This window comes from Phoca vitulina, unplaced genomic scaffold, assembly GCF_004348235.1.
Source record: "Phoca vitulina isolate PV1807 unplaced genomic scaffold, GSC_HSeal_1.0 scaffold18, whole genome shotgun sequence".
Lineage (NCBI taxonomy): Eukaryota > Metazoa > Chordata > Mammalia > Carnivora > Phocidae > Phoca > Phoca vitulina.
In genome coordinates, this window is record NW_022589721.1 from 2,192,699 (window position 1) to 2,212,611 (window position 19,913).

At 33.7% G+C, this 19,913-nt stretch overlaps 1 protein-coding gene across 46 annotated transcripts in view; it reads left to right on the forward strand.

The window, feature by feature from the left end:
• The window catches only part of RIMS2 (regulating synaptic membrane exocytosis 2), a 587,808-nt gene that overhangs the window by 201,291 nt on the left and 366,604 nt on the right, over positions 1 to 19,913 (forward strand). For 7 of the 46 annotated variants that reach the window (XM_032416027.1, XM_032416030.1, XM_032416021.1 and 4 more), the window contains exon 1: positions 12,520 to 13,211. The exons of 35 other annotated variants lie outside the window; for them this stretch is intronic. In XM_032416027.1, the coding sequence (XP_032271918.1) occupies positions 13,090 to 13,211 (122 nt within the window). In that variant the 5' untranslated portion in view covers positions 12,520 to 13,089. Of the gene's footprint in view, positions 1 to 12,518; positions 13,212 to 19,913 lie in introns of those variants that run through there. 4 more of the 46 variants (XM_032416028.1, XM_032416016.1, XM_032416024.1 and 1 more) reach the window with 1 other exon arrangement.

Below are 19,913 nucleotides of genomic sequence, written 5' to 3' on the forward strand. Positions count from 1 at the left end.
TGCATTAGTAGTAAAATTAGAAGGAAAGGAAGGCCAGAAAGACATTAGGATGGAGTAATTTGTTAGCCAGTGGACGTGGTTTTTGCACTCTTTTTTAAGCTGTTGCTGAGAAAATTATTGGCTAACACCAAAATGACCATTTTTGTGACTTTAAGTCATTCCAACACTAATGAGTATCTTGGGTTACTCAAGTCACTCATGCATAAAAATATAAAATTTAATAAATTATAACAGGTTCTTTTTTTTTTAAGATTTTATTTATTTTTTGACAGAGAGAGAGAGAGAGAGACACAGCGAGAGAGGGAACACAAGCAGGGGGAGTGGGAGAGGGAGAAGCAGGCTTCCCACTGAGCAGGGAGCCTGATGCGGGGCTCGATCCCAGGACCCTGGGATCATGACCTAGCCGAAGGCAGAGGCTTAATGACTGAGCCACCCAGGCGCCCCAAATTATAACAAGTTCTTAATTAATATTAGCATATGTGCTTATATAATCTTCCACTGTATAGTTTTTTACTGTATAGTTACTGATATATTGACAGAAGTGTATGTTTGAGTCTGCACAGTGAACTCTGGGAATATTTGTAGTTGGGCTTTTATGGTGGTATTAATGTTATATACTGACTTCTAGGGCATTTCACCCACCTCTTCCCGTACCCTTTGGCTCTCCTGATATACACCAAATGAAGCAGTTCTGATATTGGTCAAGGATGTAATGAATAAAGGTTACAAAATTGGACTGTCATACTAAGATGGGCAAGGGTTGGTGAGTGTAGAAGTGTTTAAGATCTTTTAGTCAAGTAAATAAAGTGGTAATAAATGAAACTGGTTTGAGGTAAATAACTGCTTCCATTTTTTTTTCACTGTATATTTTCATCTCATAGTTGATGTGATAAGACAGTTCTGGGGTAAAACAATTGGGTGGTATCCTTTGGAAGATCATAGGGGAAGAGAGTGAGACTAAGGAGCCGGCCACTGGCTTTATCTTGTTGAATATTGAAGCTTTAGATGCAAGAATAGTCTTTTTAAGGCTTGTACAAGGTCTAGCATATCTCACCAGAGTTAAAAAAAAATAGGGAGTTGGAGTCAAAGCTTTAAATAAAGTTAAAGATGTATTTTCCTGTTTAATATCTTTAATTGTTTAAGGATTCAGGCATCTAAGTTTATTAGTACCTAATAACATGAATAATGGTAGTCAGTATCATTGTGGGATCTGTGGGGGAGTCTCTGGGATCTGAAAGCAGGAAAAGGGGATTTCAATCTTAGAGTTGCAAGGAACTGAATTCTGCCAACAATCATGAGCTTGGAAAGGACCCTGAGCTCCAAAGGAAATGTGGTCCAGCCAACACCTTGATTACACCCTTTAAACCATGCTTGGGCTCCTGATCTATAGAAACTGTAAGATAATAAATGTATTTTTTAAGCCACCATGATTGTGAGGATTTGTTTTATAGCTATAACAGAGAATTAATACAACATATTTCAAAAAGAAAAGAAAAACTTAGTAAGGAAATTGGCATTATTTTACGTTTTTGCAAATCCCTTTAATGTCTGATTTAGTGGAAGACAGCTGGAGCTGGATTCTTTTATCTCCTTCTGTATTCAGTATCTTGAGATACCATACATAATTTAGCCTCTGGAAAACTCTACCCTAAAATCCATGAGAAAAGAGAGTCCAAAAGGCAAATAATATTTTAATATTATTAGGACTGTCAGTTTGACCCTGCAGATCCTCCGAAAGAGTCTTGGGGATCCCCCTGAGGTCATTAGACTATACTTTTGAGAATTGCTAGATTAGAGAATGTTTTTGCTAGTCTCTTACTCCATTACCAATAGAATATTTAATTGTGTATACACAGAATTATATAAGATAACCTGAAGTATATGAGACTCAGTTTCTTTCCCTATTTTTCACTTGATTTCTGTTTTTGCCCTTGAGTTTGTCCATGTGGTTTATTTTCTCTGCTCCTCTTGATAAACAAATGTAAAAGATCTTTGTTGACTTTAGTTTCTAGGAGGAATAGGTAGGAATATGTTTAATATGTAGTGAATTGGGACAGGATTTTTCCAGAAATGATCCTGGCATGTTTTGACTCTAGTCTCTACCTACAAAAGTGTTGTAGCCATTGAGAGATTTAGTTTAAAACTCAGGAGGAGTTTGTAAAAATTTTTTTTATAACTTAAAAGAAGTTTATAGAAATTGTCTCTTTGTTTTTAATTGTGTATGTCCACTTTTGCCTGTGTATATATGTGAGTGCATTACTTAATAATGGTACTAGTGTATATTTCTTATAAGTGTTTTTGTTTTAATATTGTGTGATCTCTTTTATCCCTAGGAATCCTGAAGAAAGAATTAGTCTCATGCATCTCAAGATAGCTCAATACATGATAAATTGCTATTATGCTAAGATTTGGGATACAGTTTGTTGTTAGGAACATTGATACAGATCATATGGATTTCTTCCTTAGTAATCTGTGGCTACTCTAGTTTTTTCAAACAAATAATGCAGCAAAAGTAAATAGTGTAGAGAAAACAAATTGTTGCTACCTATAACCAACTGTTTTTATTTCTGTGATATATACCCAAGCGTGCTTGTATATATTACTTGACACAGTTGGAAGTTTTGAGGTATGATTTGGAGCTCTTTGTCTGGAAAGGTCTTTCAAGGTTGGTTTGAAGGTTATTGGTGGAACAGTTCTTACTGTGCTTACATAATTACACAGTGCTTGAACTGGAAAATTAAACTTAAGGGTGACTTCCCCTTCTCTACTGATACAACCCCCTTCTATTTTTTTCTTTTCAGTTCTTCTTTCTTTTTATATATTTTCACCTGAGCATTTTTTTGGTCTATTTCTTAGATGTTAGTTTTCAATTTATTTTTCCTCAGTAATATTTTCAAAATCTTACTGAGTTTTCTTTTTATCCAGTTGCTTTAACTATTTTAGTCTTCCTTTGCTCGGCATGAGAATTGATTTGTGTTGATAGAGCAGAATTGACAAATTTTATTTACATTTCTCAGAAGAAGTTTATATTTTTCATGCCTGCAAGACTACAGAATATATGTGCTCAAACTTACTGTGAGATAAAATTGTTTTGCACTTTTCAGATATATATCACAGAAGTGATATATATCTGAAATTTGCTTATGTAAATTATTTGACATGATTGAAAGTTTTGAGCTATGATTTAAAAACACTGCCTGGAAAGTGGTAAGAAGCCTGTTTCTTATAGTCAACTTTGCTTAATAAGAATTAGAGTCATGTGGGGCGCCTGGGTGGCTCAGTCGTTAAGTGTCTGCCTTTGGCTCAGGTCATGATCCCAGGGTCCTGGGCTCCCTGCTCTGAGGGAAGCTTGCTTCTCTCTCTCCCACTCCCCCTGCTTGTGTTCCCTCTCTTGCTGTCTCTCTCTCTGTCAAATAAATAAATAAAATTAAAAAAAAAAAAAGAATTCGAGTCATGTGAGTGGGGGAGGATTATGAAAATTTGATTTTTTTCATTGGAATATTTCCCTTTCCTACCTAAATACATTTTGATCCAGTGCTTTGGTGCATCTTTGTATTTTACTCCCTCAAAAAATATGAGATTTTGGAGTTATGTTTATGTCCAAGTCTACATTGATCTTTTTATTTGTGTTTTCACATCATTCTTTCTTTTTTGCCTTCTGGAGACACTTATAAACTGTAAAATTAACTTACATTTTAAATGAGAGCATTCATGAGAAGTTGCTGACTGACAGAGACAGGGCAATACTGTGTAAGGAGCACTGGACTGTAAGGAGATGTGGATGCTCACTCTAACTTTGTCACCAACCACTTGAACAACAACAACAAAAAAAATGCAGGTTACTTACTTTCTGCAAAATGAAGGAGTTTAGGTTTTGTTTTAAATGTGATAGGTTACCATTGTAGGGATTAAACATGGAAGGGACATAATATTATTAATGTTTTTGTATGGTCATTCTGTTGTGTGGAGAATGGTTATAGAGGACAAGTGTTGATGTACAGAGAAATTAGGAGGCTGTTGAAGTAGTCTGAGAGAGATATTGGTAGCTTGAATTTGAATTGTAGTGGCAAGATGGAAATTTTGATGGATTTGTGTTCCATTTCAAAGGTAAAGTTGACAGAACCTAATGATTGATGTGGGTGGGTGGTAGAGTGTAAAAGAAAAAGAGATATCAAGGATAATTCCTAGATAAATCATGGTGTTGTTCCAAGATAGGAAAAACTGAGGAGAAATAGGTTTGGATGAGGAAATCAGAAATTTTGTTTGGCCATATATTTGAGATGACCTTTTGATTTCCATTTGGGGATGTCAAGTTGACAGACAGTTATATCAGTTTAGAGTTCTAGGGAACGATAAGGACAAAGGTATAACCTATACAAGGTATTTAAGGCTATGGATCTAAGTCATGTAGGAAGAGCATGTAGATTAAACAAAGAAGGTGTTGAGGCACCTGGCTGGCTCAGTTGGTAGAGCATGCAACTCTTGAACTTGAGGTCGTGTGTTCAAGCCCCATACTAGGGGTAGAGTTTACTTAAAAAAAAGAAAAAATGAACAGAAGAGGTCCATAACATAGTCAAAATAGAGCCCTGGACATTCCCAACATTTAGAGGTCTAAGAGAGGAGTAAGGGCTGGCAAAAGACACTGAGAAAAAATTGCCACTGAGTAAGAAGAAAATCAGAAGAATGTATTTCAAGAACGAAGAGGACAAAAAATGTTAAAGGGCCATGGACAGCATAGTATCAGTATCAAATGCTGTGGAGGGAAGTCACGTTAAGTTAAAGTTCGTGTTAAGAAAAGAAGAGATGAAGGTTAATATAACACTGTATGTTAACTAAGTGGAATTGAAAAAGATACTTTAAAAAAGAGAAAAGAACAGAATTGCATTTGAACTTGGCAACATGGAAGTCATTAGTGAGTGCAATCTTGATGGAATATTAGAGTTGGAATTGAGAAGAGGATGTGAAATGAGGAAGTAGACATGGCAACTATAGACAACTCCTTGAGAAACTTTGTTGTGAAGAGGATCATAAAAATGGAGATGAAATCAGAGAGGGAAACAAACCATAAGAGACTCTTAATCATAGGAAACAAACAGGGTTGCTAGAGGGGAGAGGGGTAGGGGGATGGAGTAACTGGGGGATGGGCATTAAGGAGGGCACGTTATGTAATGAGCACCGGGTATTATATTACAAGTGATGAATCACTGACCTCTACCTTGAAACTAATAATATACTATATGTTAATTAATTAAATTAAAAAAAATAAATTTCTAACAAAATACAAAAAAAAACCAAAAAACAAAAAACAACAACAACAACAAAATGGAGCAGTACCTAGAAAGGAATGTGGGATTAAGGGAGGTTCTTTTAAGATAGGAAATAACAGTAATGAAATCATTGGTGACTTGATTCACACTTAAAATAAATGTTATTCTTCATCATAACAAATATCATTAGAACCAAGAGGCTTCTAAACTAGATTCAATAATAAATAAACCCAATATTTTAAGAAGGAGCTTGTAAGGAAAAGGGAAAGCTAGATGGCAAATTGATAGAATAGGTCTTGTTTGTTTTATACTTTCCTTTCTACTTTCAAATTTGGTGCTTAATCACCTACACTCATAAGTAGCTGGGTTCTCTGATTAATCTTGATCTCGGTTCATTTCTAAGGGCCAGGCATATCTAATTGTATTTTTAAGTTGGTAGCATTGGATCAAGATACCTGTAGATTTGCATGAGTTTATTTGCATAAGGTCTTCTGCTTTGGCTGAACCAAGACTAAAAATTTTGTTTGCATACCTTCCACCAAGGGAGGAAAGTGGGGTAGATGAAGGAAGCTTAGATGTCTGTTCTTGGTCTGTTTTCATAGGCCAGGTTTGGGTCCTGTGGAGTGAGTGATTTCAGGCCAAAAGAGCTCTTTTCAGAATTGGTTTGAAGCACAGGGTCACAAATGGTAATTATTCAAATTCCAAATGACAGAATATGTAACCGAGAATTGATCATACCATTCTTCTTAAAACATTGCCTTTTATTGGCTTCTAGGCCACCACACTCTCCTGATTTCCCTCCTACTTTTGTGGTTGTTCCTCCTCTTTCTCCTTTACTTGCTTCTTTACCTGATGGCTTAATGTGGAACTTAGTTTCCCTGTGTTCTGTCTTAAAATTTTTTTCCTCTTTTCATTTGAACTTTCTCTTTGTGTGATCTCATTTACTTACTTGATTGAAATCATTACTGACATGCTGATGCTTCCTGAATTTATATCTTTAGATGAGAACTCTCTTCTGAACTCTAGAGTGACATGGCCAATTGCTTACTTATTTGGTTTTTTAGCTATCTTGCATGCTTCTTAAATTCAACAACTCATCATCTTCCCTTTCCTTCTCCCTCAGTCTGCTCCTCCTTTAGCATTTTCTGTCTCAGCAAATTTTAAAACTATCTGCTTGGTTACTTAAGAGAGAAATCTGAGAGTCATTTTTGACTCCACTCTTGACCTTTGTACACTACCTCCCATCCCTGTGGCAAATCAGTCATTATGTCCTGTTGATTCAACATCTACTTTTTCAGTCCTTCTTTGTCTGCATCATACTGTAATCATTTTAATCCAAGCCAACTAATATCTTGCTTTGACTAATGCTTTAGCTTCTTAATTGATTTCCCTGCATCCATATGTAGTCAGATACTATCTTGGTGTATTTATGATGTTTCCATTTGCTCATGATGTAATGAGTAGAAGGAGATTGCATGAAAGAAAGGAATTGTGGATGGGAACTCTTGGAGGCCAGTATTATTGCATAGTATTCCATTTGCTCCCGTATTTTGCTAAAACAAATTTATAGTTGTGTCAATGGTTGTTATTTCTAGTTTTCATGTGATAACAATGGGCATTCAGTTTGCAAGCCTAGGTGTGAGTGTTTGGAGTCCCAAAGCTATAAACATTTCTTATACTGTGGTTCCTGGTGAATGTAGCTGTTAGAGATTGAGTTGGCTCTTATTCATATTGACATAGCTCCCTGAAATTTTTGTTGCTTCCAGTGATTCTCTTGATAGTTATCAAGGAGATATATACTTGGAACTAGTAGTCCTAACACTGGAGGGGTTTACCAAATTGTGTTTTCAGAGATCTTGGTTCTCTCTCTTCTAACAGGTAGAAACTCTAAGTGTCAGATTAGATAAAATCACTCTGGATATTGCCATTCTATAGCTTAAGTCTGGGCCTGACTCTTGTGTCCAATGGAAAAGAAATTCCTTTTGCTGCCAACCTGTAGGTGGGGGAACTACTCTGGTAAGAGCTGCTTGGCGCTGGACTGTTGAAGCAACCCTGTAATACCTCTCTTAATAAAGCACCTTGAGCCAAGCGTGTAGGATTAACCCTCATATTTCTGGCCTAGAAAGAGGAGTCACAGAGATGATAATGATGGTGGGGCTTCTTGCATTTGTGGAGGATTTCACTATGCTTCCCTTTTCCTTTATGTATTAGTTGGTAGAAACTACTAGGAGTCTGTTCTGTAGCAATGGCCAAAACTTAGGGACAGATAATATAGAGTTCAAGCCCCAGGAAATACTATAGAACTTTTTTGTGCATCAGAAAATAACAGTATCAACACGTTTTTAAAAACTTATTATGGAAACTGCTGTAGGTATTTTGAACTCCACTGTTTTCTGATTTTACTCTGGAATCTCTAGATCTGTAGTGTGTTTATTTAAGTCTGGGCCATTCTTCCTCCTCCTTATCCCTGGATATACCATATACTGTCCACCCTATGTTGAAGTACAGGCCAATTTACCTTTATTGAATGCCTTTTCCTTTCTACTTTTGTTCAAAATTTCATCATCTGCCTTTTATTTGCTTATTTATTATCCCTGGGGTGAATGGTTCTATGGTCTTGCCTCAGGGAAATATTTACGATGCATGACATTAATTTGCAAAACATATGAAGACACTTGTACTCTGGACCATCTTTCTTATCTATAACCCTTAGATTTTTATCAGTCAGATGCTTCAAATAGTCAATGGGACAAGACTAATGCAACAGAAGAGACAGTGCAGTTGTTTTAATTATATAGCTAGAGCTACAGGTGTGTATTTTAAGAAAATGAAAAATTCCTTGAAAGTATTTCTGGGATTTTTGTTATGGATTATCCATATTATATATCATATCATTTCAGTAATTGATTAGCTATATTTAAATGTTTGAATGTATGGGGCATTTTAATAGACACACTTCGGTACTCTTAAAAATTCAAAATAAGCCCAGACATGTTTAAAATTATAAAATTGAAATATGTCATGAGTGATTGAACCTTATCAAGTAAGAGGCTTGTGTTGTTATTAATTTAGAAGAGAGTAAGTTCTCAATTTTTATTCTTTCATTTAATTTTTGAGTTTGTGTTAAATTTCTTAAGACATTTAGCCCATGGCCATTAGGCATTTGTAAAACCAAGACTCTTAAGTAATTTTAATTTTTAAGATCTTATACTTCCAGTATTTTTGAGGATGATGTAAACATGTTAGTGCTGTTTTTTTTCCTCCTCTCATTTGGATGTTTCATAGTACTAATTAAACAATTTGAGTTATTACAGAATTTTAGGAACTTACTGATAAAGAAGAAAATACCTTTGCTAATGGATATAGCTAATCATGTGAAAACTAATAATCTAGTATTTGACTTACTTGAGCATTGCTAAGAAAAAGTTCATGGGCCAACATCGTACTTAACATGTATGGTTATGATTTCATTGTAATTGTAAAATTGCCCACTTGTAGGTGGATTAAACTTTGGGCTTTTCTTGTGGATAATGTATAAAGAAGTATAATGAAGAAAAAAATCTGTGATGTTCTTGCTCAAATATAATTGATATTAACATTTTGGTTTTATTCTTCTAGTGTTCTCTCAGATTTTGGACACTTTTAAAGTTTTTGGTACATATTACTAAATATTTCTCAGAAAGGTTCTACCTGTGTACACTTCTACCAATAAATATAGTAGGAGAGTGTGCCCATTCTCTGACCCTCTGGCCAATATTTTGCCAATGATACATTATATTGTTATTATTTTCATTTAAATTCTTTTGATGACTTAGATAATACTCTTTCAGGTGTTGGTTAGCCTTTTAGATATCTTCTTTAATAAAATTGCCTTTGCTGCTAGAAGTTTCTTAACACCTCTTCTTCTGGGAGAACTCTAATTAGCTTTTCATTACCAGTGAGGTGCTAGAAGATTCTAATAGTGCAGCCAAGTTTGCACCATCTACATCACTTGTGAGAGTTAATGCCTCTCTGCTGGACTCAGTGTAAATATAGAGTTAATTATCTAATTTTCCCAGAAAGAAGTAAGTGTAAGCATTGTATCCTGTCAATATCTAACAGACAGAGGGATAGAGCCTTGCACAAAGAAATTTGTGAATAAATGCACCAAGAAATGCATGAATAAATATGATAAATAAAAGATACCTGAACATAATTGTTAGAATCTTGGTTCCAATAATTTGATTCCTTAGGTAGCTCATAGTGAGGTTACTTCCAATTAGTATGTACTTTAGAGTTTATAAAATGTATTTATATACATTACATGTTGAAGTACAATAATAACCCAGTGAGGTAAATGACGTAGCTTGAAGAAACTATAGCCCGGATATATAAAGCGAATGTCCTGAGGTATAATGGCTGGTTAGGTTTGGAGTTAATACTTAAACCAGGCCATTAAGCTCCAAGTGCCATGTTCTTTCTGTCCTCATAGAAGCCTCCAATATTTATGTTACTTGTGGTCTACAGTGTATAGAAAATGTAAAATAAATATTAGCTATAAACATTCATAAAATATTCAGGATATTCCAACAAATTATACAGTGTTTTTGATTACAAATATTGGTTGCTCTTGTATTTATGAACTTTATGATATGGTGTGGTCGGCTAAAATAAACACATAAAAAAAGAACCAAACTGAGCCATGAGCAGTTTCCTATCCTACTTATGGGATGTGACTAAAAGCTAATTACCTTTTCAGTAAAATATAGGCAACTGTTCATTCAACAAATATTTATTGAGCACTTACTCTGTATTAGGCACTATGCTGGAATAAAAAAAATGTGAGCCTTAACCTCATGGGACTGAAGGTGAAAGAAATTAAACATTTTTTTTTCAAGTAAATATATAGTGACACTTTTATGAAGATGCATGAAGAACAAACACAGGGTATGACGAGAGTGCGATAGGGGACCTAATCCAGGTCAGAGAAAGTGTTCTTGAGAAAGTGACAGTTGAGTCCTTAAGGATGAATGGGGGCAGGTGAAAGGCTGGTAAGGGCTGGGGAAGTGAAAGAAATAACTTCTGGAATGTTGAGGGAACTAAGAGAAAGCTGAGCAGTAGTGTGTGTTGTATGGCAAGAGCCGAAAAAGAAGGCTCTGAGGAAGGTAGTTGCTATATTCTTTAGTCTTTCAAAGAAGTCATGTTACGGTTCCTTCCAGTGATGCTTCTTCCATTGCTGAGACCATTTTTTGAAACTCTTCCTATGACCTTTCCTTCAGATCCAATTTTGAAACAAAAGAAACTTTTTTTTTTTTTTTAAGCAACAAAGAGTGTTTTGCAACGTAATCACCTTCTTATCTAACAGACTTGCTTCAAAAGGGCTTTTGATTATTTATAAAAATTGAATCCACCCACAAGGGGGAAATATATACATGCATACGTATATGCATTACAGATAGTATAAGCTTGGAAATTAAGAATTTTAAAACTATAGGTTTTCACTTATAGAAATTGACCTTTTATAGATGTAAAAAATCAACATGATCAGAGGTTTAAAAATTTGAAGCACATCAGGTTGCTTCTGTTTGAGTTAAAGGAAAGAAACCTATTCAAAGTTACTTGTGAGTTAAAATAATTGAGATGTTTGCTTGAACTGAAATATTCTTGATTCGGTCACTGGCAGGTAGTTTTCCTGTTCATGTCTAGAGACTGACCTGGTCACAAATAGGTGTGTGTGTGTGTGTGTGTGTGTGTGTGTGCGTGCGTGTGCTTGTGCCCATATGTGTACATACATAGAAGATAGAACGATAAGGAAGGAGCATGTGACATGGGGTCCAAAGCAAAGACCTTCATTCAAATACTCTATTTTTATAAGCTGTGTGATCTCTAATCCTTTAAAGCCTCACTTTCTTTTCATCTATAAAACAATAGTAGAATTACAACCTGCTCACATTTTCTGGATATTAAAAAAAATAAATTTAGAATTCCCGGGGCACCTGGGTGGCTCCGTCGGTTAAGCGTCTTCCTTCAGCTCAGGTCATGATCACAGGGTCTTGGGATCGAGCCCCGCATCGGGCTCCCTGCTCAGCGGGAGGTCTGCTTCTCCCTCTCCCTCTGACTATCCCCCTTGCTCCTGTTCTCACTTGTGCTCTCTCTCTCAAATAAATAAATAAGTAATCTTTAAAAAATTAAAAAAAATAAATATAGAAGTACTTTATAAACAAAAAATACTTTATGATTATTGTTTCATAAATAGATTAATATGTGCCCATAAAAATACAAAGTAATAAATAATAAGCACTCTTAGTTGAGGACAAACCCATAATTGAACATCTTAGTTTCTAAAAGAAATGAGTTAGTTATTTAAGAATGTGCATTATTGCATGTTTATTTTGTGTCATTAAGAAATATTTATTGTTGCATGTTTATTTTGTTTTGCTCTTTTGTGACATGGGGTTTATTCATGTCAACAAAGAATTCACTGGTTTTTAAAAAAACTTCTTAGTGTATTTAAGTGCTTATTTATTGATTGTGGTACGTGTGTGGAAGGGGATAGAAGGGGCTAAGGCTAAAAGTTGTGGTGAAAAAAGGGCTAAAAGGGATATATCTCTTATGGAAATGTCATGGTTTAGGAGCAGTTAAAGATTTATAAATATATTAATTGTCTCTATAAGGGAGTTGATTTTTAAAATTTGGTTTATACACTACTTTTAGAGCCTCTTTTGTAGAAAGATGGATGCACCTGGTTATAGAATAGCCAAGATTTTATCTAAACCAGAATTGTTCTTTTGAGAATGGATGGTGCTCTGAGGCACTCTAAGAGAATTGGAGCCTTCAGGAAATATTCCTTTCTGAAAAGTGCTATGACCACCATTTGTTGAAATAAGTTAATAATAATTTATAAAGTCTCTCTGGGCTTAGTTGTGTGTGTGTTTTTTTTAAATTTGTGGAGGAGTTCATATTTAATGTGTGCTGCTTAAGTGAATTTTAATTGATAGAGGATAATTTTTTTTCTATGCACAAATTTCTTTGCACAAATAATCACGTAGTCACTATGTATGGCACTTAGAAAGGGACTGGATTGAACATGATTCACTTTTCTTTAAGGATAAATGAAGACATTTTAAAATTAAGAAATTAAGACGAGTAAGTTTTCCAAAAGTCTCTTTGGAAGCACAGCATTATAAATGCAGGCAATAAAAGCCCTATTGTCTGTCATATTTTTATAGCTTCATGATATCAAAAGAAGGATATACCACTTATTTTTAGAGTGTTCTGTCCTATGCAGCAGCCTTCACAGTGAAGAGACCTACATACTCTGTGGCTGGAGTTACTCGTTTTTCAGGGAAAGAAGAAAGGCTTGGGAAATGCATAATTTCTCTTCCTCTTACCCAGTAGCAACATTCAGAAGATACCTTGTCCCCATTTTTATTACTTCTGAGATTTTATTGCTGGCAGCCAGATGTGCTGGAACTCCTGACGACAGCATCTATTCATTGCGTGTTTTTAATAGGCTTAGAGAAATATGAGTAGAGTACATGAAAGCAGCTCAGCTTCACACTTCAGCTGGGAATGCCCAAAAAGCTTACTGCTGTTTAGAATTCTTGCTACCGTCAGGAGAAAGCCGAAAGCTGTACGGGTACCGAATCTTCCACGACTGAATTAGAAGAATAATGACTGTACAATTAGCTATCAACCTCTGCTCATTTAAACACAGTTTCTACAGAGCTCAGGAGAAATATGGAACTTGATTGGCATGTTTTTATTTGATGGTGTCTGTAAATAGATGACTTTAGAGACAGGTGGTAAGGAAAAATAAGAGAAGGAAAAAAAAAAAGAAAAAATGCAATTTGAGACATTGCGCCAGGTCTGCAATTCTGTTTTATCTCATTTTCATGGGGTTTTCTCATCCCCACCAAATATTTTACAAAATGAGCTTTTTGGACAAACGTTGAACAATGCAAGGTGAGTAAAGCTAAACTGTATTTCTTTTGGCATTGATATTTTCGGAATAATAATCTTGTATGTCTATACAAATTTTTCTGTATTGAAATATTAGTATTATAAGGCTGTTGTCTTTTTACCATACATATAAAATTTTATATAGTATTCTTCTTAATTGATTTTAAGAAGGAAAATAAGCTTACTTCAAGGCACCAAAAGCATCTTAAATTTAACTAGTTTGACCTCTGAAACATAATACAGGCTGTTTCATGATTTCATTTTCTAATAAATAAGATGCTTAACTTAAAATGCCTGATAGATTTTTTTTCCCTTTGTGATCATGGCAGTGATTACAATGCATATATAGGATGGGGATATATAATCATATGTGATTTGTTGGAAAATGTGAATTAGCAGTCATGCATCTCTTTGTAAAACATGCGGAAGATGTTTCCTGGGTCTGAGACATTTCTCTATGCAGGGTAGATCAATAATCACTTTTAAACAAGCTATATTATCAAACCGCTAATAATGCTTTGTATTTGGTCAGCTAGTTTGAAAAGATGCTTTGTTATAAATTCCTATTGTTTCTTCAACCTCATCATTTTGTGTGTGTGTGTGGTGAAGATTGTTAAATTAGGAACATATGTTTTAGACGGTTTCTCTGGCTTTCACTAAAAGAGACAGTCTATTAAAGAAGGCTTTTAAAATGCAGTTTTATTACCCAGTTGTTTGTATTGTGAAAATTTCTAATGTTATATACTTCCTATAGAAAAGATCCCATTTTAACTAAATATACGTGGAGAAAGCCTAAGGAAGAAATTCTGTGAACATGATAATAATGCACTAAACCTTCTGGAAATTGAGGGAGAACTAATAGTGCATAGAATATTGAATGGTTCTGCTGGTCTCTTCTGAACAATGTGAGGCAGCCTATTTAGAGATTTAAAAAAACCTATTACACAGTATGTGTCTTAATTTAGCAAATGAAAAGGAGGCTTTTAAAATTTGTTGTCATTTAAAATGTTTACTGATGATAAACATATCTATGACCTTTTCACTGAATATGGAATAACATATCTGGGTTTTTTGTTTGTTTTTTTTTTTTTTAAATTTCACTTCTTTCCTCAGTACAGTTCTATTCAATTGACTAATTTTATTTTATGTTTAGTTTTTAGATAAAGTATATAACTGTATGAAATGCTATGATGTGATGTAGATATTAGGGCTTTTAATTTAGTAATATATCACTTGAGTCTTGAGTGTCTGTAATTTATGGTAGAAATAATCTGTGTTGCATGTTATATTTAAATAGAGGAGGCAGTATGGGTTTCTTAAAATTTCCATGACCTGGAGCTACCAGAGTTTTAGGATTTGTACTCATCCTTTATAAATCTTCTCTTTGCTTGATTCCTATCTTTTCTTAATGCCAAGAATTTATGTGTTTAAAAATATTAATATCAAGTCTGGGTGTATTTTCACATTAGAAATTGTGCTGTGAACAGTATGGCATGGAATTAATTTTAAAAGAAATGTTAGTTTTAAAATGTGAGAGTATCTATATTTTGACGGGATTGTGGATCCCTATCACTATGCTTTTGTTTTAGCTTCAAGTTTCTTTTATTATTGGCATGCTTATAATTGCAATGCTCTCATTATTAAAAATCTAGCATTTTATGTTTTTGCAATTAAATATTAAAATGTGAAGTTTCTGATGCTTCTATAAGACCAGTCTTATTTAACTTGCTTTGATTTTTTATATAAGATTATCTGAAACTACCACTTAATCAATAAAAAATTTATTCTGGTTTAGGGGAAAAAATATACCTGCTTTCTGTGTTCTCAACTTCTTAGTCTTCAAAAAACATATGACATTTTTTTCACCTGCAGATCTATTGATTTTCATAAATAATCACCTACTCGATTTCCTTTTAAAATCAGTCAAAACCAGTTATACAAATAGTTATTTTAGAAGTATGAAGAGTGAAAATAAGTTTATATAACTCTCAGTGTCTCCACATATTTTAACGTTTTGGTTACTTTGTGTTCAGATGAGATATAAGTGGTCCTTTAGAACTCTTTCCCTGCTTCGATTCTTTAAAAAAATACAAATGCCTTGACATCAACATTTCAGTTAGCATTGAATTAGAAAGTAAGATGTAGACTAAAAAATCATTCCTGAAGGAAAAGTCATGGAAAAATAATGACCCTAGTATGTCATCAGAAGATGTGATCTTACAACTTTAAAAATCTTCCTAAATAAATGAGCCTTTCAACCTTGTAGACTGGACATTAATGGTCTTGCGATTTGAAGCATCAGTTATGTAACTATCTCTATGGAAAGAGCAGTTTTGGTTGTTATAACATGTTTAGTAATCATTTAATTGTTTGGACTAGTTCAAATGAAATATTTGGTATTTGTGTTGTGACATAAAGTATGATCTTTAAGCTGATAGAAAAATAACATCATAGATATGGACAATTAGATTATATTTTTTTCTGAATTGCTTTCAAGGAGAAATTACTAGAATAGTAGTATACATCAGTTGTAGATGACATATCATTGAGGAGACCCTTTCAAGTAATATTCTTTAGACTTTTCCTAGGTAACTAATCATATCCTGAAATCTGCAACTCAACTTTCATCAGGTTTCAGATGGTAGGGCAGTTTACTACTATGACATATAAGCAATAAAAGGTTAAAAGATGAAAATCTCCCATAATAGTTACTCCAAAAACATTGGCAGGTCAACTTGTCAAAGAGCCAAGATTTTAAATACACCAGGAATATTTTATGGACAGTAAATTACTAAAACTGTTTATGAATATAGATTGTTAAAGTATTTTATTATCAAATGAATAATTGAAATTTATTTATGAGTGAAAATCATTAGAATATTTTAGACTTGTTGTTGGAAGCCATATAGAATGACCCTTATGTTTCGTACTGAAGTTCTTAGCTTATTCTCTTATCATTGTGGTTCTTGAGTACCATTTCAGTGCATAAAGGAGGTGGCAAGATATCCTCTGTGCTTTTACAACTAAAATGAAACAATTGAAGGTAAAGCAAGAAAAAAAAATCAGTATCTGCATCCTACATAAATCCACTTGATAGGTTTTGATGAAATGCCACTTTAATTTAAATTCTTGTTATCAAGTTTTCTTACTGTAAACTCATTTTCCAAATGAAATATTTAATCAGATACAAAGATAATTGCTTTTGTTGCCAATAAAAAAATCCTTAAGTACTAAATTCATTATGTGATCTTGTCTTTGGAAGCAAACGTAAATATTGGGATGCTAGAAAATAGGTTTTTAACAGAGCTCACTGCATTGAGTAATCAATTGCTTTGAGCAGTATTCAAATACATGATAATGATGACTATCTTTTGTGATAAAACTTGTGGAAAAATGTACTTAATATCTTTCAAGTTTTTCCATTTACTGATTTTTAGTAATCTCTCTTGTATGGTGAAGAAATCTGTTTTTTTTTTCCAGATGTGATTTTTTTCTTTGTAACTAAATGGGTGGTAGTGAATTTGCTGTGCCGGCTGGCCACACAGGGGCATAATAAGACTGGAATTTATTCAGAATAGACATTAAAGACAATCTTTCTCTCCCTTCCATATACATCTAATGAGATAGGCAGACTTCCATATTTCAAAGTAAGATTACAAAGAACTTAACAGACCAAAGGATATTTGGATTTTTTGGTGTTTTCAATTCCTAGTAAGGTAACCATATGATCTGGTTTGCCTGGAGTAGCCCCATCTTATGCCTGCCATCCTCCACTAATTATTGTTAGTACTTCTCAAAAGCGTTGCTATTTGATGATAAATTATAGGGCCACTCTATAAAAATGAAGTGTAAGGCTTGAAATTACCTAGGGCAAATGGACCTTTTCCACTGACAAATTTTCACAGATCTAGAATATTAATATTATTTAAATAAAATTTGATCTTGCAAAATAAATGTTTAATTATTTAGTCTCGTAGTATTTTTGGTGAGAAGTATTTAGTTCCCTACATAGCATTTACTCTTGCTTTGGTTTATAATGAAGCCTTCAATTTGTGTTCAGGATTTTTGGCATAAACTCCTGTTATTCATCATGGCACATTAATGACTACTTTGACATTAAAAGAACAGCATGCTTACTTTTCATAGCTCTGAGACTGCAGTCTGCACAGTATGCATTGTTTGGAGTTGGTATGATCATAGCACAATTGATTTTCTATTATAGGAACATTTTTTTATGACTGTCTTTATTCTGACGTGTAAAGCACCCAGTAGTCTGATACACATGTGCACATGTGTACACACACAGATTCACATATTTATTTAACCTTGTTAAATATATATACTAAGTATTATAAAACTAATAATTATATATTATAGTTATAAAAGCTAATCTTAACAATTATCTCTTTATATTTATTCCTAATCAAAATGACCTGTGATTCATGAATGTGTATCATATGTATTTTTACTAGAATATTTACAGTGGACCTTAGCTATAGACCACAATTATTAGTACAGATACTTACTCTGACAGTGATACACAGTTTTTAAATATTTTCTTTTGGGGAACATTTTTATAAAGCTACTATTTTTGTTGATGACTGACAGGTAAATGTTAACTGTGCTTATTTGTTACCAAGTTTTATGTGCTCATGAAGGATCTTAGAAAACTCAAGATAATTATCGGTAAATTTTCTGTTTCATGTTGGCACTATTCACCAATTAGTAAAATGAATTCATTTCATACGTGCTATGAGCTCTCATGTTCATATTCACTTATCAGTTACATACAGAGATTCATGTGTATGACAAAAGAATTCCCAGAACTGATCCATAATTTGAGTTAAGCTTCTGAATTTGAGAAGTTTTAAATATCTCAGAAATGTGTGTGAACACTTCTATTTGGGCAAAATGGGAAAAGCCATTGAAGATGGCTTTCTTTCGCCTAATGTTTTCAAACTATGCTTTTTGTTTGTTTTTTGTTTTTATCAGAGAATACTTCCTTCAGAATGTACCTCAGTAGGTAAAGCAGGTAAAAGTGGAGCAGCTCTGATTTAGAAAGTGGGACATTAGGTTCTAGAAACAATTTTCAGCTGCTTACTTAAAATCAAACTCAGGACTTGTCATTTCAATTCCTTTAAACTTTCCATCTCACGGTGTGACCTTTGAAGTATCAGAGATAGAGGTAATGGGAAATGGCAAGGAGAGCTGCCGTGTTTAGTCAAGAATTGATCTGTGCCTGATTTTTCTATCAATATTGTGTTAGCTTTATGCTGTGTAGTGTTGAACATGGAACTCATGTTCATATCTCAGGTCTGCTACTTACTGGCTGTGTGATATTGGTAAAATCACTGCATTGTGAGTTCTTGAGTTAAGAGGATTATATATTTATTAACCTCTGAATTCCAACACTTATCATATCCTGCATGCTCCTTTCTAGTCCATACCGGCTTCCCCCAGCTTGTTCTGTTTTTTTCTCCCTCAGTATAGATTAGCTATGTCTATTCTAGAACTTCATATAATTGAAGTCATAGAATGTATTATTTTATAAAAGACTTTTAATCAGCATAGCTTAAAAATATTTATCCACGTTGTTGCAGGCCTGAGTAGTTTTTTTCCTTTTGATTGCTGAGTGGTGTTCCATTTTATGAATATGCTTACCCTCAATTAAGTCTTTTTTGTGGTCATATATTTTTATTTCTCTTACATGAATACCTAGAAGAGGAGTTCTTGGGTCACAGGGTAGATGATGTATGTTTAGTTTTAGAATGCTGACCATTTTAAAAAGGGGTTGTTCATTTTAAATTCCTACCAAATATATTTGAGAGTTTTGGTGGTTCCACACAGTGTCCAACCTTTGATGATGTGTCTTTTTAATTTTTGTCATTCCAATGAGTGTATAATAGCATTTCCTTATGACACGATTTTGTATTTGCCTCATAACTAACAATGTCAAGCACTTTTTCATATGTTCATTGGCGAGTTGTATATCTTCCTTTGTGAAGTCTGTTCAGTTTTTTTAAAAATGAGGTTTTGTTTTTCTTAACGAGTTGTAGAAGTTTTTTGTAATCTACCTGGATATCAGTCATTTGTCAGATATGTGTTCCATGAATATTTTCTCCCAGTCTGTGGTTTGTCTGTTCATTTTTTTTTTGCTTGTTTGTTTTCTTAATAATGCCTTTAGATGAGTTAAAATTTTGATAAAATGTAATTTATTTAAATTTTGATGAAATATAATTTATATATTTATAATTTATTATTTTTTTCTCTTAGGGTTTTTGTTTTCTGTGTGCTGTCCAAAAATGCTTTGCCAATCCCTAAGTCATGAAACTATCCTCTTATGTAGCTCCTAGAAGGTTATTTATTTATGGTTATTTCTCTGTTGAGATTTCCTGTCTTTTAACTTATTATGAGCATATTACATTCACTTTCTTTAACATAGTTATCATACTCTAGCTTTGATATTCTTTTCTGCTAAGTTTTCTCTTGATCAGTCTCCACTGATTCTTTTTTCTCTTGAGTATGGGTCATGTTTTCCTATTTCTTAATATATTGAGTAATCTTAAATTTTATCTTGGACATGTTTAACAATACTGTATAGAGACTGTGAAATCTGTTTTGAAGAGTGCTGATTATTTTTAAAGCAGGAATTTAACTTGGCTGAACTTGAGCTACAGACTTTGTTTCCCTTGAGGTATAGCAGCT